The 22991-nt window shown below is 48.9% G+C and overlaps 1 protein-coding gene and 1 long non-coding RNA gene across 8 annotated transcripts in view; one reads left to right on the top strand and one right to left on the bottom strand.

Moving 5' to 3' along the window:
• Positions 1–22470, top strand: part of LOC100932890 (endothelin-converting enzyme 2) — a 47596-nt gene extending 25126 nt beyond the window's left edge. For 4 of the 7 annotated variants that reach the window (XM_031968110.1, XM_031968112.1, XM_031968109.1 and 1 more), the window contains 15 exons: positions 484–608; positions 726–872; positions 1015–1080; positions 8783–8971; positions 9489–9631; positions 10298–10412; positions 10877–10987; positions 11113–11211; positions 15090–15167; positions 15720–15823; positions 16016–16126; positions 16304–16371; positions 17148–17338; positions 17503–17598; positions 20959–22470. In XM_031968110.1, coding sequence (XP_031823970.1) covers positions 484–608; positions 726–872; positions 1015–1080; positions 8783–8971; positions 9489–9631; positions 10298–10412; positions 10877–10987; positions 11113–11211; positions 15090–15167; positions 15720–15823; positions 16016–16126; positions 16304–16371; positions 17148–17338; positions 17503–17598; positions 20959–21135 — 1820 coding nt within the window. In that variant the 3' untranslated portion in view covers positions 21136–22470. The remainder of the gene's footprint in view (positions 1–483; positions 609–725; positions 873–1014; positions 1081–8782; positions 8972–9488; positions 9632–10297; positions 10413–10876; positions 10988–11112; positions 11212–15089; positions 15168–15719; positions 15824–16015; positions 16127–16303; positions 16372–17147; positions 17339–17502; positions 17599–20958) is intronic. The other 3 variants (XM_031968106.1, XM_031968107.1, XM_031968108.1) reach the window with 2 other exon arrangements.
• On the bottom strand, positions 6966–9302 carry LOC116423486. Its single transcript, XR_004234100.1, has 3 exons — positions 9049–9302; positions 8798–8940; positions 6966–7804 (listed from the first exon to the last, which is right to left on the bottom strand). It is a non-coding gene; the product is annotated as an uncharacterized LOC116423486 (long non-coding RNA).
• Positions 22471–22991: the final 521 nt, after the last annotated feature.

The raw sequence follows: 22991 nt of genomic DNA, 5'->3' as shown, positions 1-22991 counted from the left end.
TTGGGCCCATCTGACATACACAGAGGAGGGTTCACAGTCTTATCCGACTGGTCTCAGGCAGCATTTGAACCCAGGTCTTCTGGCCATCAGCTCCCCTCTCCACCCTGCACCGGCTTCCTCCACAGCCTTGCACACGCTTATTAAATGGTGAAAGAACATGCAGTTAGGGAGAAATCTAGAGCTCTTGTAGGATGCTCAGGGTTTCCCTGGAGGGAGGCTGAGAAGCCAAAGCTTGCCTTTACTCCAGACCCCTCGTGGGTGATGGCCTGGTGAGCAGCAGCAGCAGCCCCCACCCCCAGATCCCCGGTGAGTGGCAGTACACCCCCTCCCCCTGACGTATTTGCAAACAAGGGATCATGGGAGCTCAGAGCTAGAGCTGGACGGGCCCAGCTGAGGCTGAGAAGGGAAGGACAGGCCCAGAGTCCCACAGGCAGTCAGTGTCTGCAGCGGGGACGGTGACGTGGTGCCCTGTCCCATGCGCAGAGAACGAGACCTTCAACTCCAGCAGCGAGGCAGAGCGCAAGACGCAGCGCTACTATCTCTCCTGCCTGCGGGAGCAGCGGATCGAAGAGCTGGGCGCCCAGCCCCTCCGGGACCTCATTGACAAGGTGGGGCTGGACCCCCACTGGGGGGGATCTCTTGGGGAGAATCGGAGGAAGGACCTCCCTGGGGGCCGCAGGAAAAGGAGTTCAGGGGCCAGAAGCCCTCGGGTTCCTCTCTTGTAGATCGGAGGCTGGAACATCACGGGACCCTGGGCCCAGGACAACTTCATGGACGTTTTAAAGACGGTGTCTGGGACCTACCGGGCCAGCCCCTTCTTCACGGTCTATGTCAGTGCTGACGCCAAGAGCTCTAACAGCAACGTGATTCAGGTGAGGGGCCGGGCGGGTGCTGGGCTGGAGCGGGCCAGAGTTCCTGTGCGGAGCGTGGGACACCGAGGTCCCAGGGAAGCCCCCGTGGGCCCCTCCTCCCACCGCCGGGGCCTCCAGGGCGGCCTTTCCCCTTCCCTTACAGGTGGATCAGTCGGGCCTCTTTCTGCCTTCCAGGGATTACTACCTGAACCGAACGGCCAATGAGAAAGTAAGACGCCCCTTCCGGCCTCCTCGTTTCCTCTGTTCATGGGGGGCTCGGGCACCCACCCGGAAACCCCTTACTTAGTTACTGCCATTCTCCATAGGACCCTGGCCAAGGTACACTCAGTGGTACCAAGATGCGTCATAGTCTGTATTTAGAGTGGGAGGGGCCCAACCTCCTCAATATTGAGAGGCTTTGAAAGGAGAAATAATGAGAATCTGAGGCAGGATTTGAACCCAGGTTCTCCTAATTTGAAGCCCACCATCTTCTATCTTAATAACTTTACAGCCTAGTTCGGAGAAGGAAGGGCACCACAGATATAAAGCAGATGAGTAATGCTGTTTGATTCTTTTTTGTTGTTGTTGCTGAGGCAATTGGGGTTAAGTGACTTGCCCAGGATCACACAGCCAGGAAGTGTTAAGTGTCTGAGATCAGATTTGAACCCATGTCCTCCTGACTTCAGGGCTGGTGCTCTCTCCACTGTGCCCCCTAGCAGCTCCAATGGGCAGCTTTTAAAGGCAGCAAACCTAAACTTGCCCCTGAAACTTCCATTAATTGCTCCTTCGAAGGCCAAAGAGACCAAGTCCAGTCCATTCACTAGGAGAAATCTTTTCAAACATTGTCTCTTGTTCCCCCTTTCTCCAGCCCCATCCCCCAGCCCATCTCCTTCTCCAGTCTAAATTAGCCTGGTTCCTTAACCAACCTTTAAACAACCTGAGCTCCAGGTCCTTCGCCCTCTTGGCTGGTGTCTGCAAATACTCGTTCCTCAACGTCCTTGCTGAGTCCCAGCAGACCTGACAGAGTGGCCCACAAATGGGTTAGCCCACGCTCCATTTAAATTACCCAAGAGTCTTGGGGTGATGCTTCCTATGCAGCCTCTCTCTGATCTCTGCTCACTCATGGAGTTCACTGAACAGCAAGATCCTTTCCAGGAAGCCTTCTATCTCGCCCTCCCGCCTCCCCTACACTCAGTAAACGGTTTTTGGGCCCAAGTATAAGAGCTGAATTTCGTCTTATAAAATCCAGCCCGATGCCCCGCCTGCTGGTGTCCTTTGGATATTTGTAAGACCCCGGCCCCAAGCTCTGTCCCCCTTGGCTATAATTCCCTCCCCTTCTCCCTCTGTGTTGCTTATGGATTTGATGAGCAGGCCCTCTGTCTTTATCCAAGTCACAGGTAAAATATTAGCACAGGATTTGCCACTGATTCTTGGGGCACGCCACGGGAGGCTTCCTTCGCTTTAACCCTGAGTGATTATTGACTCTCAGCCAGGTCTGAATCCATGTATCGTGCCTAATTGTTCCATCATCTCTCCATTTCTTTCACAAGAACTAGAAATACTTTAGGCTTTGAGAAAACCTAGGTTAACTAGGTTTCCAGTGGTTTAGACCTACTGTCAAAACAAAACAAAACAAAAACAAAAACAAAAAGGAAAGAGAATTAATCCGCCACATCTGGTCCTTTCTGATCACCGCTTCCCTTCCTAGGGGTTCCCCAGCCATCCCTTTAATGATATGTGCTAGGTTTTGTCAGAAATCAAGGTGCGACTCGCTAGCCTAGAGCTGGAAGACTATTCTCTTTGCGTTCTTGGAAATAATATTTACACTCGTTTTTTCCCTCACTGCTTCCCTGAATCTCCCAGATCCTTCTTATCACTGAGTTATTCAACAGGTGCATGGAACTCTCCTTGGTACTTGGATATAGTAATGAGTGGACTGAAATAAATAGCCATTCATATCCTCATGGAAATTATATCCCAAGATGGGTATCACAATGAGTATTATAATAGGCATTTTATTTATTATTACTATTATTGTTTGCTGAGGCAATTGGGGTTCAGTGACTTGCCCAGGGTCACACAGGAAGTGTTAAGTGTCTGAGGTCAGATTTGAACTCAGATCCTCTTGACTTCAGGGCTGATGCTCTATCCACTGCGCCCCCTAGCTGCCCCCGATAATATGCATTTTTAAAGAGTAAATTAAAGAATAAAACAGGTCCATATTCTCCCTGGTATTTTTGTCAATAATAAATGACCAATCTTTTTTTTCCCCAAGTGTCATGAAGGATGGCTCACTAATCACATGTCTGGTCCTTTCAGAACATCTGAATATATTCCATCTGGGAAAGAAATTAAGAACAGGCCTGTCATCTCTTCCTCTCTTCTCACTTATCTCGGGGGCTGATTCCCCATAGCTATTTTTGTTCTTTCTTTTCTTTCATTGTATGTCCTTCTAATCTAAAGTGACCTTAGTAAAGAAAATAAAGTCAAATTTCCCTTCACTTCATTCTTTCCGTAGTCCCTTGCCATCATCCCATCCAGCCCGGGCAGTGGTTCTCTTTCTGCAGCCTTATCTTTCCCCAAATATTGTTTTTAAAACAAATAAATACCCTTTTGTTGTCTTTGGCTTTCCTTGGCAGCTTTACTTTATTCTGAGCATTAGGACTCGAGCTAATATTGTCACAGAACTCAATCATACTTCTGTGTTCCTTCCTATTTTCCTGTTCTTGTTCCTAGAACTTTTAAAAAGGTGGAGGGTGATGTGTGTGGGACACTGAACAATGATGACCTTTATTTATATGTGTGTGTGTATGTGTCTGTGTGTGTATACATAAATACATACATATACACATATGTATATGTACTATTACTCTCTCTCTGTATATATATATATATATATATATATATATAATGGGTATTTTTGCAGAACTGTTTCCCATTCTCTTTATTTTTTTCTCATGGAGATGTTTCTGTGGGAGAGAAAAAGGAAGCAACACCTTGGGAATATGGGTGATATAAAAGAAAAAGTGTCAATGAAGTTTAATTTTTAAAAATCTGAGTTGGTTGAAGAGTTCCTTGTATCCATCTTCTCTTTAGACAGTTACCCTTTTTCTTCTTTGTCAGAATTATTTCCAAATGGGTTTCCACAATCTCATTCTCGAGGGTTTCCCAGACTTCCTAGACGAACTCACGCTGAGAATTTTAGTCTATGAGATCCTCTCTTTCCCCCGAACCTGCTCTCCCCGGGGCTTGGGTGCAGGTCAGATGAGACTCAACTTTACTGATCTTTATTACAGACTCTTTTTATTATTATTATTATTGTTATAGCTTTTTATTTACCAGTTCTATGCACGGGTAATTTTTCAGCATTGACAATTGCAAACCTTTTGTTCCAATTTTCCCCTCTTTCCCCCCTCCCCCCTCCCCCGATGGCAGGTTGACCAATACATGTTAAATATGTTAAAGTATAAATTAGATACAATATAAGTATACACGTCCAAACAGTTATTTTGCTTATATTACAGACTCAAAGGCTTAGCATTTTCACCAAACTAGCCAGGAAATAATTTTTCCTGTTGAGAATCAAATATAAAATAGAATTTGCTCACCCTTATCGGCCCCTTCACTTTTTCCTAAGATCATATAACTAATTAAGCGTCACATGTCTGACAGGGGCTAAATTTAAACTCAGTTCTTCCTGATTCCTTTTGATAGATGAAATTAGTTTCATTCTTCTTTCTTTCTCTTCACTGAGGTAATTGGGGTTAAATGACTTGCCCAGGGTCACACGGACAGAAAGTGTTAAGCGTCTGAGATCACATTTGAACTCAGGTTCTCCTGACTTCGGGGCTGGTGCTTTATCCACTGCACCACCTCGCCCCCATTCTTTAAAATCAGGAAATTAGCTCCTCTGTTTGAAGCTGCAAGTGCCATTATTGGGATAATCGAGCCCCACCACGAGGTGGCGCAGTGGGTAAAGTGCTGAGCCTGAAGTGGAGGAGACCTGAATTCAAATTCAGACCTATTCGTTGTGACCTTGGAAAAGGTTACTTAACCCTTGCCTCAATTTCCTCCTCTGTAAAATGGAGATCACAACGGCACCTTGAATCACATCCATATCTGCTGTTTGCGATCGACTCTATTTCTTCCTTCTGTCCAGATGGTCTCTATTCTACTCTAATAACAAAATTTCTCCCGATTCACCTTTCATCGCGCATCCCCCCAGTGCTTTCTGCTGTTTCCTGAATTTCCTCACATAATTCTATCTTCCTTAAGGGCAACGCTACTTGAGAGACAGCGCTACAACGGCCCCTCCTAATTCCGCTGACTAAAGTGGTTCCAGCCATATTCCGGTCCCAGAGTCTCAGGGAAGGTGTGGGATCCAGGCGGCTTCTCTGTTTTAGGGCCTCTTGTTCTCTCTTGCTTTTGGCCCAGACATTTGAGGGAGTGCTTTTGATTTCAGCTCACTTACTTGGAGCTTTTCTCCAGGGAACCTTTGGGTGCTGCTCTAAACTTAGTATTCTACACAGAAGGATTTGTGGCAGGCAAAGTGATAAGAGAATAATAAGGAAGGAGGGGTGGAGTGCTAAGGAAGGACAGTCAACATGATGGTGATTGGGAAGAACTTGGGAAGGAAGAGAGGTCAAATGTATAACTTGATGAGGCAGCAGAGTTTATGGGAAAATTCTTTAAAAGCTGGTCAGCCCAGACAAGTTTATCTTCATGTAATTCCCTCAGAGGGCAGGACCTGATTGAGTTTTGGGCCTTTGTTTTTCCAGCCCAGCATTTGGAACAAAAAAAGTACTAAATAAATGTTAGATTGAACAATGAATATCCAATCAATCAGTCAATTAAGAAATGTTTGTTAAGTCCTAATACCAGGCCCAGGGGCTAGGTGGTGCCATCTGAAGTCACAGGATCACTTCTGGGAGATCAGATCTGGCCTTAGATACTATGTGATCCTGGGCAAGTCACTTAACTCTGTTCACCTCAATTTATTCATCTGTAAAATGAGAAGGAAATAGCAAACCATTCTAGTGTCTCTGACAAGAAAACCCGAAATGGGCTCACAAAGAGTGGGAAACAACTGAACAATACTAGACTCAAGCCAAAAAATGTCTATCCTAAAGAAGCTTACATTTTATGAAGGAAATAGAAGATTTATATGGGAATACATGCAAAATATATACAAAATAGGTCAGTTAGGTGGTCTGGTATCCAGGAAGATTCATCTTCCCAAGGTCAAATCTAGTCTCAAACATTTATTAGCTGTGTGACCCTGGGCAAGTCACCTCAGCCTGTTTGCCTCAGTTTCCTCATTTGTAAAATGAACTGGAGGAGGAAGTGGCAAATCACTCCAGTTTCTTCACCAAGAAAACATCCAAGGAGATCACAGTCAGCTAGGTCTTATATATATATATATATATATATATATATATTACAATGATCTAGAGGAGTAAGTACACAAGCTGGGGGTATCCAGGAAGGTTTGTTCTTCAACTGAGTTTTGAAGGAAAACAAGAGCATTTGAGATGTAAAGATGAGATGGAGGCGAGTTTTAAACATGAAGGACGGTCGCTACAAAGGCAACAAAATGGGAAAAGGAATACTTGCTGTGAGGAACTGTCAGAAGGCTGGTTTGACTGGACCAGGGAGGAGGGAGAGGCTGGAAAGGTGGAGGGGAGCCAAGTAGGGGAGAACTTTAGACTTGGTCCCAGGGCAATAGGGAGGCCTTGGATTTGATGGCGCAGAGGAGTAAACTCCATGAGGGCGGGTGGTTGGTGAGCAAGATTCAGGAGACAAAGGATGGACAAGTGAGTTTTGACAAAGAAAGAAGTTGTGAAGTATTGTGGCAGGATGTGAGGCGGGAGAAGAACTCACCAAGAAGGCTCCAGTAAAGGAATGGTGTCCACAGAAATGTTTTCAGACAGAAAAGAAAGAGAAGAGGGGAAGCTAGGTGGCGCAGTGGATAGAGCACCAGCCCTGAAGTCAGGAGGACCTAAGTTCAAATTTGATCTTAGACACTTAACACTGGCTGTGTGACCCTGGGCAAGTCACTTAACCCTAATTGCCTCAGCAAAAAGAGAGACAGAGAGAGAGAGATAAGAACTCAATCTTCTCAATAGAGTGACTTGTAGGAACAAAGAAGGGCAGAGATAGGAGGGAGAACTTGAAAGTGGTTGATGTGGAAGTCAACATGCAATCAATGAGAGCTTTGTGAAAAAGCACAAGATTTAGGTCTTGGAGAGGTGCCCTGGTGAGGCTGCTGGACCTGAAGACATGGGAGCCATTTAATTTTTGTGGCCTTCAGTTCCTTCATCTGTAAAATGAGGAGACCTCAAAGCTTCTCCCAGTTCTAGCAGATGATCTAGTCCAACTACCTCACAAATGAGGAAACCAAGAGTTAGGATGGGACCTGCCGGTGGTCATATGGCCAGAACAAGAAGGCTTCCCAACTTCAGCTGGGCGAGTGCCAACGTTTTGTGGCCAGGGTCTCTCCAAATGAATCATTTCATGGCCTCTCAGAGACCGCACCAGGGATAAGGCAAAGGATGGGCCATGGCATGGGGGTGTCCAACCTAAGATTCATTGAAGGATATTCTGCAGAGCTCGTGGGGGCTTCTGGAAGACTGCAGATGGGAATGGGACGCTCGTAATTGGTGCTGGAATCATGATGGGGGTGTGGGCAGGTCAGAGCCCCGCTTCCCATCTTTCCCTTTTCTGCCCTATCTCTGACGTTGTCTTTGACAGACTCCCTCCTTTTCAGGGACGTCAGGATAGCGATGGGTGGGGAGCGAGGTCTTCTCTGCTGAGGGCCGCCATGTTGGCTCTTGGGCATCTTTGGTTGCTGAGTGTGGAATGGGTTATTATTTACTCAGCTTTGGCTAAAAAGAGGCTCTGTGAGAGCTCAGAGGGACGCCTTTGCCATGAGGCTTCTCAACTGGTGTTAGCACCTAAAACAAAAAGCAAAACAAGGCTATTTAATCCTTAGGGGATACTTATCTGTGATGTGAGCATTACATTATCTATCTATCCTTTCTGTCTATGTAGCTATTCATCAATCTGTCCATCCAGCCATCTATCTATCTCCCTTTGTAGAACTTAAAAGACTTTTAAAGGTACTCCTTTAAGAGATACTTTAAGGTAATTATTATTGTTGTTCCCTTAAAAAGGTTTTATTGATATTATTATATTTTTAACAATCATTCCCCAAATTCTTCCCCACTCAAACTGAATGTTCCCCTTTACCCAGACAGCCGTCAATCAACAGACATTTCTCAAGTCCATGTTTCCCAAATTCCTATTCTATTCCAGGCACTATGTCGAGAAAAAAGAATTCTCTGCAAATAAGGAACTTGTATTCTATGGCAGGAGGAGAAGAGACAATCTCTCTCTCTCTCTCTCTCTCTCTCTCTCTCTCTTTCTGTCTCTTTCTGTCTCTGTCTCTGTCTGTCTGTCTGTCTCTGTCTCTCTGTCTCTCTGACTCTCTCTGTCTCTGTCTCTCAGTCTCTCTCTCTGGTTCTCTGACTCTGTCTCTCTGTGTTTCTGTCTGTCTCTCTCTTTCTCTTTGTCTCTGATTCTCTGTCTCTGTCTCTCCCTCTCTCTGTCTCCAGAGACGTCAGGAGTTTTGACTTTGCTCAAGGTTACATAGGAAGGGCCAGAGGAGGGATAAGACTAGGAACCTGCTCTTTCCCTCAGAGAGAAAGTGTCCAGTGCCCAGTGTCCCACAGCCACAATGTCCAGAGGTTCAGACCTCAGTCCCTTTGATTCCCCAAAGCGCTTGCCACTGGTCCACCTTGTCACCCCCCAGAGGCGGAGGGACACGTCTCCCTGGGATGGAGAGAGGCTTCGGCAGTTAGGGGGCACCGCAGGCAGGAGGCAAGGAGGGAGCCCCCAGGGCCTCCTGGCACGTTGTTGGGGTGCTGTGGCAGGTGCTGGCCGCCTACCTGGACTACATGGTGGAACTGGGCACTCTACTGGGAGGTGACCCTGACTCCACGAGGGAGCAGATGCAGCAGGTGATAGAGCTGGAAATGGAGCTGGCCAACATCACGGTCCCCCAGGATCAGCGTCGGGACGAGGAAAAGATCTACAACAAGATGAGCATCTCTGAGCTCCAGGTAGGATAGGTGGGGGGGGGGGGGGGGTTGGGAGGGGCTCAGGGGGCTTCTTCTGGGGAGGGGGGTTGGGTGCCCACAGATTCTTGGTGCTCAGGGTGAGCCAAGCAAAGCTGGTGCTGCTCTGCAGCTGGGGCCGGGGTTCAAGGGCCTCGGGGACTGTCCTGATTTTCCTGCTCTCGCTCCCATTGGCTGCTTGCCTTTGGGACCATCACAAAGGACATCAGAGCATCCCAGAATTCTGCCCTGGCTGCTGCCAGGGCCTAGTCAGGGGGGAGAGGGAAGTAGCAGCTGTGACTGTGCCCTGAGGCTATGTGTGGGGGAGGGGGAGGATGTGCAAGCTGTTCCCCCCCCATCCCTCTCTGCAATTCCTAAGCAACCAGATGCTGTTGCCATGGCAACAGGCCAGGATCTGGGCCCGCATCACAAGCCGAAAAGCCTGAGGGAAGGACTGGGCCGGAGCTCAGGACAGATGGGAAAATCTCGCTGACCTCGTTCTCTGGGCTCTCCTTGCTCCCAGGCCCTGGCCCCTTCTGTGGAGTGGCTGGACTTCCTGTCTTTCGCCCTGTCCCCGCTGGAGTTGGGCGACGCAGAGCCCGTGGTGGTCTATGGGACCGACTATCTGCAGCAGGTGTCGGAGCTCATCAATCGTACAGAGAGAAGGTGGGGGAGGAGTGGCCCGCACCCACGGGCCTCAGGGGCTCAAATTGAGCATGTGGACGCGAGGGGTGGCAGAGTATGTTGGGGGTCCCCGGGCTCAGTGTAGTGTCTTGCTACCGATCGGGAGCCCAGAGAAACTCTAGATGATGTAGGCAAACCCAGCCTGACCTGTCCCTGCTCACGCCCTCCACTTCCTCCTCCCCATGCCCTTTGCCTCCTCCCGATGCCCTCCGCTTCTTCCTCCCCATACCCGTAGCCTGGAGTGAACGTCAGCCAGAGCCTGCTTTGTGCTGTTACTCTCCCTCACTGGGAGTCACACATGCCCACCCCCTATTTCCCCCCTCTCCCCCCACTTGCAGACAGTTCCTCCTGCCTCCACCCATGGATAAAATTTGCAGCATCTTGTGCCCGGTGGCAGCCACCTCCCAGGGGTGGCTTCTAGAGAGGGGATTCACCCAGGCTATGGAACCCTTTCTGGGGGGGGGGGCAAAGGAATCATTGTCCCTTGTCACAGACAAGGAAACTGAGGTCCACAGGGTGAAGGGACTTGCCCGGTCATTGGGACTAGGCTTGGGTGGGTTTCTGACCCAGGTCTTCCTGCCCCTAGGCCTGGCCTGCCTCCATCTCCCCTTGCTGCCCTTCCTCACGCCTCCCCCCTTTATCTGCTAGCATTCTGAACAATTACTTGGTTTGGAACCTTGTCCAGAAGACCGCCTCCAGCCTGGACCGGCGCTTTGAGGCGGCGCAGGAGAAGCTGATGGAGACTCTCTACGGCACAAAGAAGGTGACCGTTCTCTCTCCTCCTTGCTCCTGACCTCGGGCTTCACGGCTCTTCCCTGACCCAGAGCTCAGCAAGCACATTTAGGCCACGCGGAAGTCTGAGGAGAGCCTGGGGATCAGACAGGAGGACCAGGAGAGCCCTTGAGGCCTGGGGGGGGGGCCCTGACATAGCCCCCCATGGCACAGCCTGGCACAACCACCTTCGAGCCCCACTTTGGAGCCCCAGCTGGCTCCATTCCCCATCCATGACATGAAGGACAGAGGGAGGGTTCTGGGTTTGGTTATTTAACAGCCACACCGACCTCTGCCCTTCGGAGGAGGGATCTCGGAGCACCTACTTTTTGCCAGGTCCACAGAGGCAGGAGCCACCCGGGTCTCTGATAGAAAGCGGGCACTTTCCCCAGAGCTCGGGGTGGAAGCTTCTCCTTGGAGAATGGGCCTAGGGAAGGACGGTTTCTTCTCTCCCAGTCTTGTACCCCCCGGTGGCAGACCTGCATCTCCAACACTGACGACGCTCTCGGCTTTGCCCTGGGTTCCCTTTTCGTGAAGGCCATGTTTGACAGAGAAAGCAAAGAGATTGTGAGTGTCTGGCCCTTGGCCCTTGCACAGCCTGAGGAACGGAGTGGGTCCGGGCGGCCCAGCTGGGGCAGGGCCGGGAAAGGCCTGGATGCAGCCCTGTTTCTTTTTCTCCCTCCCCTCCCCAGGCAGAAGGGATGATCAGCGAGATAAGGACAGCCTTTGAAGAAGCTCTGGGACACCTGGTTTGGATGGATGAAAAGACACGGCAGGCGGCCAAAGAGAAAGTGAGGGGCAGCTGGGGAGGGGGAGGAACCCTGAAATTGAGAAGGCTGGGGGGGCGGGGGGCAAGGCTTAGAGCTGTCTACCTGGACATTCCTGAGGCAGTTCAAGCTGTCCAAAAGACTACTCATTATTCTTCCTCAGCATCAACTCCTCACCCAAACTTTCCTCTGCCAATAGAGGTTACTGGCATCTCTTTGTACCATTTTATTTTATTTTATTTTATTTTATTTCTGAGGCAATTGGGGTTAAGTGACTTGCCCAGGGTCACACAGCCAGGAAGTGTTAAGTGTCTGAAATCACATTTGAACTCCGGTCCTCCTGACTTCAGGGCTGGTGCTTTATCCACTGCACCACCCAGCTGCCCCTTTCTCTTTTATTTTTTAAAAATTAATTAACCTATTTTTAATACACATCGCTTTGTGAATCACATTGGAAGAGAAAAATCAGAATAAAAGGGGAAAACCATGTGAGAGAAAAAAAAAGAAAAAAAAAAGAAGTGAATATAGCATATGTTGATTTACATTCAGTCTTCATAGTTCTCTTTCTGGATGCAGATGCATTTTCTGTCCAAAGTCCATTGGGACTGCCTTGGATCACCGAACTCCTGAGAAGAATCAAGCCTTTTACAGTTGATCATGGCACATTCTTGCTATTATTGTGTGTAACATATTCCTGTTTCCCTCAGCATCAGTTCTTGTAACTCTTTCCAGGCCTTTCTAAGGTCAGTTTGTTCATTTTTTTAATAGAACAATAATATTCCATAACTTTTATATACTATAACTTATTCAGCCACTCCCCAATTGATGGGCATCTACTCATTTTCCAGTTCTTTGCTATCACAAACATTTTTCACATGTGGGTCCTTCTCCATCCTTTGATTTTTGTTAGATACAGACTCAGTAGTGACACTACTGGGTCAAGGGTATGCAGTTTTGTAGCCCTTTGGGCATAGTTCCAGTTGCTCTTCAGAGTGGTTGGATCAGTTCACAACTCCACCAACAATGTATTAGTGTCCCAGTTTTCCCACATCAGACTGTCATTTTAAAGCCTTCCTCCTCCTTCACTGCTCACATTCTGTCAGTCCAATTTTTACTAATCCTACCTTCTAAACAACCTTTCCCATTCATCTCCTCTCTAATTTTTTTCATCTTTTTTTTAATCCCTGCTAACTCTTCAATTCTGCTCCTTAACTTGCCTTGCTATTACTTAATTTTCCCCTACCCCGCCCTGAATCCCTCCCTTGTCTTCTTCCCTCATTCTTAGCTTCCCTAACTGTTTATTCCCCCCCTCCCTCCTTATTTCTTTATAGATTTTGGAGGGTCCTATACTCTCCATGGTATATAAATAGTGTTGCCTATTTAACCCATTCCCAATGGAAGTAGCTTTTCAGAACTAAGAGCCCTCCTCCTCTCTTTGATGCCTCTGTATCTACTTTTCCTCTGTATCTCATTTGTATTTTTTACCTTAACTCAGCCTCAGTCTTTCTTTTGAGCTATCCTATTGTTAATGTCAACCTTAAACATATGGTATACATTTCCCATGTTAAAAAAAAATCATAAATAATTTGTCCATGTTGAGTTTTTTGAAATTGATCTTTGATATTGACTCTTATATGTTAAATTTTCTATTAAGTTTGGGTTTAGTTGATAGAAAGTCCTAAAAATCTGCAAGTTCGTTGAGTTTCCATTTTTTTCTCATTCAATATTATAGACAATTTTGCCAGATATGATATTTTTGGCCACAGGCCTAGTTCTTTAGATTGTCAGTAGATGTGATTCCAGGAGCTGTGGTCTTTTATTGTGACTGCTAAGTCTTGTACAATTCTAATTGTAGCTCCAGCATATTTGAATTGTTTTTTCCTTGTTTCTTGAAAATTTTTTTCTTTGATCTGGGGGTTTTGAAATCAGACAATTTATTCCTATGTGTTTTCCATAAAAGATCTCTTTGAGGGGGTGATCAGTGGATTTTTTCTATTTTTACTTTCTCCTTAGATTCTATCATTCCAGGACAACTTTCTTGGATTATTTCTTACATTATTATGTCAAGGTTCTTTTTTTTTTGGTCACAACTTTTAGGCAGTTCAGTTATTCTTATATTTTCTCTTCTTGGTCTCCAGATTTGTCATTTTTCTTATGTTTCACATTCTGTTCTATTTTTTCATTCTTTAAAATCTGTTCCTTGATCTCTCCTAGCTTCACTGGCTTGCCCTTGGCAAATTCTAATTTTCAAAGAGTTACTTTCATCTTTGAGACTCTGCATATTCTTTTATAGTTGGTTAACTTTTTTTTTCATAATCTTGTTTTTCTTGGATGGTATTTGTTGTTTGTTTTTTAATTTTTCCTCAATGTCTCATTTGATTTTTAAATTCGTTTTTGAGTTCTTTTATAAATTTTCTTTAGGTGAGGAGCCCATTACATATTATTCTTTGGAGTAGAAGTTTGTTTGTTTGTATTTTTCAACTTCAGTATCCTCTTCTGAAGATGAATGCTGGTCTTCCCTGTTCCTATACATATATTTCTATGTGGGGTTCTTTCTTGTCTGGTTCATTTTTGTTTTGTTTTGTTTTTTTAATAAGAGATATTAGTGTAAATACCTTTAATAGTAGTGGAGATGGGGATGGTGCCTTTGGCTTCCCTTCAGCTCTTCCCTCTAACCTGGAACTTCAAACCAAGAGATCCCTCTCATGCAAGTGCCTGCCTCCTCCTCCCCTCCTTGCCCCCCCACCTCTGCACTCCTGGTTGCTGGATCCTTTTTGCCCAGGGCCGTGACCCTGCAGCATTCCCAATCAGCTGAGGTTCCCTCAGTCTTCCTGGACTCAGACCCTGACTCCACAAACAGTCCTGGAGGTGAAAGTTTCTGTGATTTCTTCTGAGGCTCCAGCCACACCCAGCTAGCCCCGGGTTCCCCAGTTGTTGTTTCTGCGATGCTAGCCCGGAGGTGTTTGCACTTCGCAGGAGTTAATCCCGGCCCCCGGTCTTTCTTCAGATCTTCTGAGGTTGTACCAGGAGGACCCTTGTTCTGCCCCAAGTTTTTTTGATTTTTCACAGGTCTATGTTCAAGCTCTGAGGTGCAAATTTCTTCTATTTGTGGGGGAAATCAGGAGAGCTTAAAATTTACTAATCTCCTCCTCCATCTTGCCAGAATCCTCCCTCCCACCCCCCATCTCCTCTCTATTTTAAATCCTCATTAACATGGATGATTATCATAATCTCCTAACTGGTCTCCCTTTCTCCCATCACTGTCCGCTCCTATCCTTTCCCCCAGGAGTGGTCAACTTGCTATTTGTGCTCTCAAGAAGCTTAGATGACTCCCATTTGTCTCTTGGATAGAGTACAAAGTCCTCATCTGACAACTTTCTCCAGCCTATCCAGCCTTCTGGGATACATTGTTTTTCACAAAGTCAGCTCCCTGCAGACTGATCTGTTTGCAAGCCCTTGACTTCCTCCTCCTAACCCTTTTGTACAGTTTTTCTCCTCAGTTTCCCTCCTGTGTTGCTTAGTTCCCTTCAGGGCTGATCTCAAGGCTTGAACCCCAAGAAGACAGGATGGAGCCCTCCTTCCTATCCCAGATCTTTGTTTTGTCGAGGCCTCCAGTTATTGCTTTGTATTTATTTGAATTTGTACATTGTGACATTTTAAAAGCTTGAGAGACATAATTTGGGCTTATTGAGAATAATTTCTCTCAGCGTGTTGGATCCCTCCCCGGTAGGATGGATCCTCCCTGAGGTCAGGTCGGTTTCAATTTTGTCTTTTTGTCCCCAGGACCTAGTACAATAACAGGCCTGGCTTGCTGGGGGCTTAATAAATACATTGATGTTGAGTGTATGAATGACCAGCTGAATGATCTGAGGGATTCTGATCCCGTGGAAATCTCTCTGCAGGCGGATGCCATCTACGACATGATCGGCTTCCCCGAGTTTATCTTGGACCCCAAAGAGTTGGATGACGTCTATGATGGTGTGAGTACCCCCTGCCTCTCCCCACCCAACAATCGTCTTGCCGAGTCTGAGTCAGGGTCCACCACATATCCCACTCCCTTAGGAACAGCTTCAGATCGGCAGATGAAGGTACCCACAACATCCACCTTATTAGCCAGGTGTGGGTAACCCTACAGAGAGTATTTATTAGACACTAGACTAAGCCCTAGGGATACAAATACAAAGAAAGGAACAGGATTTTTGTGCTCTCCTGGGGAAAACAACACATAACAGGAAGAGGAGCTGGAGCTATAAAGACCCTACCCTCAAGGAGTTTATGTTCTGCTGGAGGGAGCAGAGATGAGTAACTAAGAAACAGAAAAACAACGAAGTAATTCCCGGTGGGAATCAGGAAAGGAAGACCTCTTGTAGGAGCTAAATCTGGCTAAGCTTTGAGGGGAGCTGGGGATTCTGAGAGGCTCCAGTGAGGAGGAGGAGGAGGGCTTTCTAGGCACGCTGGAGGGCGCATACAAAGGCAAGGAGGTGAGAGATTGTAGGTTATATCTAGAGTTCCTTTTCTTCCTTATCTCCTAGTATGAAGTTTCAGAAGATTCCTTCTTCCAGAATATGTTGAATTTGTACAACTTTTCTGCCAAAGTGATGGCCGACCAGCTTCGCAAGCCCCCCAATCGGGACCAGTGAGAGTGAAAGGGGCTTGTCAACCTTTGGGCTCTGGGAGGATGGAAGGGACTTGGGCTTGGGACTGGGAGTGGGGCTGTGTGAGGGCAGAGGGGACCGACCTACAGATTTGGAGTGGGAATGACCCGATGGGCCCAAACCATTATAGTTCTGCCCAAATGAGACACATCCTTCCCTACCTACCTGTCCAGATGGAGCATGACCCCACAGACAGTGAATGCCTACTATCTTCCAACCAAGAATGAGATTGTCTTCCCAGCTGGCATTCTGCAGGCCCCCTTCTACGCCCGTAGCCACCCCAAGTGAGCCTAGGGTGGGGCTGGCAGCACTGGATGATAACATGGGGTAGAATAGGAGGGGGCTTGGAGGAGAGGAGGTCAGAGGCAGGACCTCTTGGGCCCTGGGTGCAGGATTTGGGGCCAAGGCACATGAAGCCCAGGGCCCAGGCTCCTCACAGGTCACCTATTGATCTTGTTCAGGGCCTTGAACTTTGGAGGCATCGGAGTGGTGATGGGTCACGAACTGACACATGCCTTTGACGACCAAGGTAGGATGTTCCTGGCTGGCTGTCCTGCCCAGCCATCCTCACACCCCTCTGCTTTCATGGGCTCGGGGCAGAGGCTAGTGTGGATATTCTGTTTGGCATCTCTCATGTCACAGAGCATTAACCCTAACCCTGTGGGTCACCTCCCTTTCCTTCTTTTTTGAATTGAATTGAATTTGAATATTTTGAACCGAATCCACCAGATGTTAGATGCCCTGGTGGACAGTCACAAAGACAGATTCTAATCCCTCCTTTAACACATAGTAGGTCTGAGACTAGGTAGAGCCTTTAATCCCTAAACCTAAGTTTGTTTCTCAGAAGTGCTGAGCTTTTTGGGAGGGGAGGAGTTTTCATCCTAGGAGTTCCCTAAACTAATGAAATTAAAATCTAATTTAAGTCTTAGAAACTTTAAAATATTAACCACAAAATAACTGACTATTTTAGCATAGTGCCTGGCACTGTGTGACTGACAAAAATGCTTGTTGACTTGAATTGAACTGGCTTAGTAACTTTCAATGAATCTGTCACAATTTCTCCGCAATTGTTGAACATTTAAAAATTGTTTCTAGGATTTTTTTTTTTAATTACTAAGATATTTCTTTTTTTTCCCCTTTAAATTATCCTCTTATAGTCATTTCCCAGCAATGGAACGGTCAAGGGTTGTGATGATTTTTATAACTCTTACTGTGATTGCCAGATCGTTCTCCATAAAAGATCCTGCAAATTTGCAGTTCTGTCAACAATGAATATGTATCCACTTATCTCTGTGACCCCGTCAGGACGGGAGTATGACAAAGAGGGGAACCTCCGACCCTGGTGGCAGAACGAGTCCCTGGCGGCTTTTCAGAACCACACGGCTTGTATGGAGGAGCAGTACGGACGGTACCAGGTCAATGGTGAGCGGCTCAATGGACGGCAGACGTTAGGCGAGAACATTGCTGACAATGGGGGTCTCAAGGCCGCCTACAATGTGAGTGAGGGGTCCTCCCTCCTGGGGCCAGGCCTTCTGCACCTCCCTTTCTGGGTGACAGGCAGAAGAAGCCAGGCAGGCCCAGTATGCGGGGAAGGAGACGCTCCAAAGGGATGGAGATGGAAATGTCCTGCTGAAGATGGTCGTGCTGTGCTTGGTCCTAGGCTTACAAAGCGTGGTTGAGGAAGCATGGGGAGGAGCAGCACCTCCCGGCCGTGGGATTCACCAACCACCAGCTCTTCTTTGTGGGATTTGCCCAGGTACAGTCACCCCGGGGCTGCATTTAACACCAGCTCCTCTCTGCTCCCTTCCCTCTCATCACCCTCTGCCCTTGGTTGTGCTGGGAGTCTGGGAGGAAGAAGAAACAAAGGGTTTGGAGACTGGATCTACCAGATATCAGGCTACAGAGCTGAGGAGTCCAAAGCAAACCTGTCCCCCCGCTTTGGCTCACCTGTTCTCATTGCTTCTTGAACCTTAAAATTACTCCAGTTCAGGAGCATAGCAAGTAAGGTCTAAGGAAGAGATGAAGAAATCCAATCTCTCCATTTGACAGATAGGGAAACTGAGGCCCAGAGAAGGAAAATGAACAAATTGAGGAAAAGATTTGAATCCAGGCCATTCTACTCCCAAACTCTCTTTCTTCTGTTCCTCATCCTCCTTTTGGTTTCCAAACTTCCTTGGCTCATGGCCTTATTAGTAAAATAGTAATTTTTTTTCCAGGCCAAAGAAATACCTAATGATTCTGTTTATGAAGTAGGTAGGTTGAAAGTTCAAACTGTCAGGGAGCTGCCACCCACAGCCTGGAAACTGTAGATGCGGAGAAAGGGACCAAGAGGTCCGAGTCCCCGAGCAGAAAATCAGTGGGCTTCAGTTTCTTCTGAAAAATCAGAGGATTGCTCTGAGCAACTTCTGCAAGTCTCTTGAAACTCCAAATCTGAAATCTTTATGATCCCATGTCTTGGGTTCAAGTCCCACTTAAGATACCTCCTAGTTAGCAAGCGATTTCTCCCATTCTTTTCCTCATCTATAAAATGGGGACAATGGTACCCATGACCCACATGCGTTTCTAGGAGCTACTAACCAGGTATGGTGCCGGGGCCTGTAAATACCCAGACCCCTTATAAACCCGCCCCGCTAACAGCATCTCTGCTGGACTAGCTCCGGTCTTTAGCTTCCTCATCTGTAAAGTGGGGATAAAGTGCTCCCCAGCTCTCGGAGCCTTTGAGAGAATAAAGCGATTGGAAAAGAGCTTTCTAAGGCCAGTATTATTCTGGGAACTTCTCGCTCTCCTCAATAATCCTCACTAAGGGGAAGCTGAGCGCTAACCTTCCCAAGCCGGGAATGGCTTTTCGGACAAAAGTTCAGATCTTTGAGATCGGGGGCACAGGAGTCCAAGTCCTCCATGCCATGGTGGGTAAGTCTAATGGGCAGGGCCAGGGAGGCGAAGGCTTGGGAGGGGCCGCCTCCTATCCCTTTGTAGTCAAGCCTCATGGGCAGAGTTGGGGGGGGGGGGGAAGGCACGGGTGGGGCCGACCATTTGCTATGATTAGATCATAATGACCAGTTAGGCAGTCTCTTCTAAGGGCAAGAAGCTTGGGAGGAGGAGCGCAGACTCGCCCTTCCTGTGGATCAGGATGCAATGGGTTCTGGGGAAGCTCCTCAGAAGCCAAGATCGTTCCCTTTTCGCTTTTCATCCTCCGTTTCCCACTTAGAGGAGGGCCAGGGGCTGCAACTGCTGGGGACCAGGGAACTCCTTCTTGTGAAACTCCCAGAGGTCCGGCCCTCGCAGCCAGACCAGCTGAGACACATGAGATGGGAAGCCCTGGCTCTTTGGCTCTAAGCATCATGGTGCACCTTGGGGGCTGGAACATTGTCAATGATCCATAGGAGTTGTAGCTCTGAGCAGAACCAAGAGCCAGCTGCCTCCGTGCCGGCCCCCGGCCCCCTCCCCTCCTAGGTCCTCACTGGGTTCCGTGGACTCTCCCTTAACCCCTCACTGGATTCCTGGTCTCAGAGTATGGGAATCACAGGTCTTGGGTTCGAGTGTCCTCCTTGATGTGGGTTTGGCCCCAAATAATGTGGTTTGAGGCTCCAGATGACGGTAGACCCCAAACTTGGGGTTCGGCCACATGAAGATGTCCCAATGGCCATTCTCTTGGGCGAAAGGCAGATTTATTTAGGGAAAAGGTTACAGACAAAATGAAGGGGAATCTGAAAGAAAGAGGAGGAGCCGATGAAAGCCAGATTCCTCAGTGGGACTCCCAATTATCAGAAAGGGAGCCCCTGATGAGTTTGGGGCAGGGCCTTAGCTGGCAGGCTCAGCCCTGAAAGGTCAGGTAGCTGTAAGGGGGAGAAGTGGGGTCGCTCCAGAGCTGTGAAGAGGGAGGGTCTTGGGTTTGATGTAACTTGGATTTCAGATTGGGCGACCTCCCCAGGGGGTGGGACCATGGAACTCCCCTGAGCTCCACCAGAGCCTTCTCCCTGCCTGCCTCAGGGATCAGAACCCCCCTTCCCCTAGCCCCAGCTAACGGAGGAAACCTCCCCGCTCCTCTGCCTCCGTTCCCACTTCTGCCCTCAGCCACCTTCTTCCCTGGGCCTCAGTGTCCTGTTTTTGGTTTATTTTGGAGACAATCTGTCCAGGACCACATGGCTGAGTGTCTGAAGCTGAATTTGAACTCGGGGCTCCCTGACTCCAAGCCTGGTCCTCTCTGCCCATTTCCTCACACAAAAAATGAAGGCAAGGAACCAGGCGACCTCCTTAAGTTTCTTTCCGGCTCCCAATCTGGGCTAGAACCCGGCCTTTTCCTGAGACACTAAAACCTCTTGCTGCCTCGCCAGGGCTGCCTGTTTGGGGAGTTCTTCCTGAGTTTGGGGTCCCGGAGGAGCTGACCGACTCCCTGAGGAGGCCGCTGGGTAATGCCTGAGCAAAGGCCTGGAGTCAGGGAGACCTCAGAGACTTGATCTCTGACTCAGTTTGCTCACCTGTAAAATGGGGACAATAGTGCCCACCTCTGGGGATTGTTGTGAGGCTCAAATGAGATATTTGTAAAAAGCTTGGCTCAGGCCTCCCCCTCCCCCGCCCCCGCCATACACACAGTAGTCACTCTGTAAATGCTTATCCTCCCCCTTCCTGCTCCACTGTTAACTTCAGACCTGCCCTCACTCCCCATCACTGGGCAGCTGCCAGGGATGGCCCAGAGCATCAACATCCTACAAAGGCTTAATTCCCATAGATTTGTCCCCTGGAATTCCCCCTCCCAGCTCGGATCTGGTGCTGGTCTCACCCTGTGGGGGAAGGGACTGGGACTGGGCTGGGTCTCAGGAGCAGGATAGTTCTCTAATCCTTCCTTTTGTAAATGGGGAAACTGAGGCCCCAGGGAGACCCAGAGACTCGCCTGAAGCCACACCAGAGTAAATGGAAGAAGCAGGTTTTCAGGTCAGGCTGCCCCCTCCCCACCTGGGGCCGCTTTGCTTTGGGCCTCACTGGGGAAATCAAGGCTGAGCTGTTAAGAATCTGAAGGAAAAGGGGGGAACTTTCAGGGACAATTCTTCACTGGGAGGAGTCAAGAGCAGAGAAGGGGGGCAGAGGGAGGCATCTGCATCTTTGTCCTGACCCGCAGGTCTGGTGCTCGGTGCGGACCCCCGAGAGCTCCCACGAGGGCCTGGTGACAGACCCCCACAGCCCCGCCCGCTTCCGAGTGCTGGGGACGCTCTCCAACTCCCGGGATTTCCTTCGACACTTCGACTGCCCTGTCGGCTCTCCCATGAATCCCGGGCAACTCTGTGAGGTGTGGTAGGACCAGGAGCGGGCGGTGCCCTCGGAAAGCCCCCCCTCCAGTCCCTTCCCCTTCCCAGGGAGCCAGACCCCTGTGTCCTCTCCCCGGAGATCAGGAAGCCGCGAAAGCCGAGTGAGACCCGACCCTCGCTTCCCTCTGCTGGGTGGGCCCTCTCTGGAGCCCCCAGTCCTGACCCATTTTCCTCAACCACCACGATGTGCCGCTGGTTGGAGGTGGCCAGGCCCCTCCCTCCTTCACTGTGACAGCCCCCCTTCCTGCGCAGGTGGGCCGGGCATCCCGGGGTGGGTGTGGGGCCGTGCCTGGGGGGGGGGGGGCTTGCAAAGGCTTGGGATTGAGGGGATCTCTCTGACCAGGATCCAAGTCCTTTCCCTCCTGCATTAACCCACTAAGGGGCCTTGTGGTCAGCTGGCTCGGGAGCTACGAGACTGTGAACTCTCTGAGGTTTGAAGGGACGCAGAAGAGTAGGCCCCGGGCCCTGCGGCCTCCCTGAAGAACTCCTTGCCCCTCCTCAGGACCCCCGGCCTGGCGGGGTCTCCATTGAGTCCCTGCCTCAGGTCCTTAGGTCCCACCCGGACCCCACCCCCACCCCGTCCCCCGCATTGGGAGGTGACCCTTGTGGGGCAACTCCCAGATGCTCCCCCCCCCCCCCCCCCCCCCCCACCGTCAGCTTTGAGGCGGAGCCTTTGCAGGCCATATCCTGGTTCAAGCTGCCAAGGAAGGGATTGGAGGGAACGGGGACAACCACAGTGTCTTAGGGCCCCGGGCTTGGGGTGTCCTCCAGAAATTGGGGGGATGAGGCAGGAGGGGCGGGGGTGGGGCAGAGTTTATTTTTACACGAACGGTGGGAGGGGAAGACCCTGTGCCAATAAACAGTTGTAACTCACACCTGCTTCCTTCTTTGTTGCTGCCTTCGGCCCAAGCGCCTCCACTTTCCCGCAGCCTTTCCAACAAACAAAGGGCTGGAGACCAGGCTCTTCTCTGGGCACGGCCCATGGGCTGGCACTGAAAGTCCTCCCCATGACCCAGTCCTCCCACTGCAGAAATGGTCCTGCCCCAGCTGGGCCCCTTCCTCACTCCTGAAAGGCCCTTCTCTTCCCTTTGCACCCGTCCCTCCGCCCTGTAACCCCAAATCCTGTGTGAGGGTTTCACCATCCCCTCCACTCTCTCCTGGTCTCGTCCCCTCCCTGGCTACACTCTCCTTCCTCCATCATCAGCCCTTGGGCTACACCTCCCCTAATCCTATCTCTGTAAAGCCCTCAATGGCCTGGAAGGCCTTTAAACTCTTCATATCAGATTGCTTGTCAGCCCTGGGGAGGGGAAAAGGGAGGGAGAACAAAAATTGGAACTCAAAGTCTTACAAAAGTAAGCATTGAAAACTCTCTTTACCTGTGATTAGAAAAAGAAAATAAAATACTATTAAGGAGCGGGTGGTAAAATTCTTCTTTAATCTTTAGTTAACTTTGGGATTAACGGGATCTCTCTGGAACAGGAGTTAAGTTCCTTCCCTCCCACCTTATCCCACTGAAGGGACCTTGCCCTGGAGGCCTGAGTCATCAGCTGGCAGTGGGATTCTGATTTTCAGGCCCAGACCAGGAGGTTTCTGTTTTGGTGAGCTGGTTCTTTTTTCTTTTTTGTTACCTCCCATATTTTTATTTTTCTTCTTCTTTTTTTTTTTAATAACTTTTTATTGCCAGAGCCCATGCCAGGGAATTTTTTACAACATTATCCCTTGCATTCACTTCTGTTCCGATTTTTCCCCTCTTTCCCTCCACCCCCTCCCCTAGATGGCAAGCAGTCCTATACATGTTAAATATGTCACAGTATATCCTACATACAATAGGATGTGTGAAGAACCG

This window comes from Sarcophilus harrisii, chromosome 4, assembly GCF_902635505.1.
Source record: "Sarcophilus harrisii chromosome 4, mSarHar1.11, whole genome shotgun sequence".
Lineage (NCBI taxonomy): Eukaryota > Metazoa > Chordata > Mammalia > Dasyuromorphia > Dasyuridae > Sarcophilus > Sarcophilus harrisii.
Note: the sequence above shows the minus strand (reverse complement) of the source record. Positions and strands in the feature narration are given on the sequence as shown.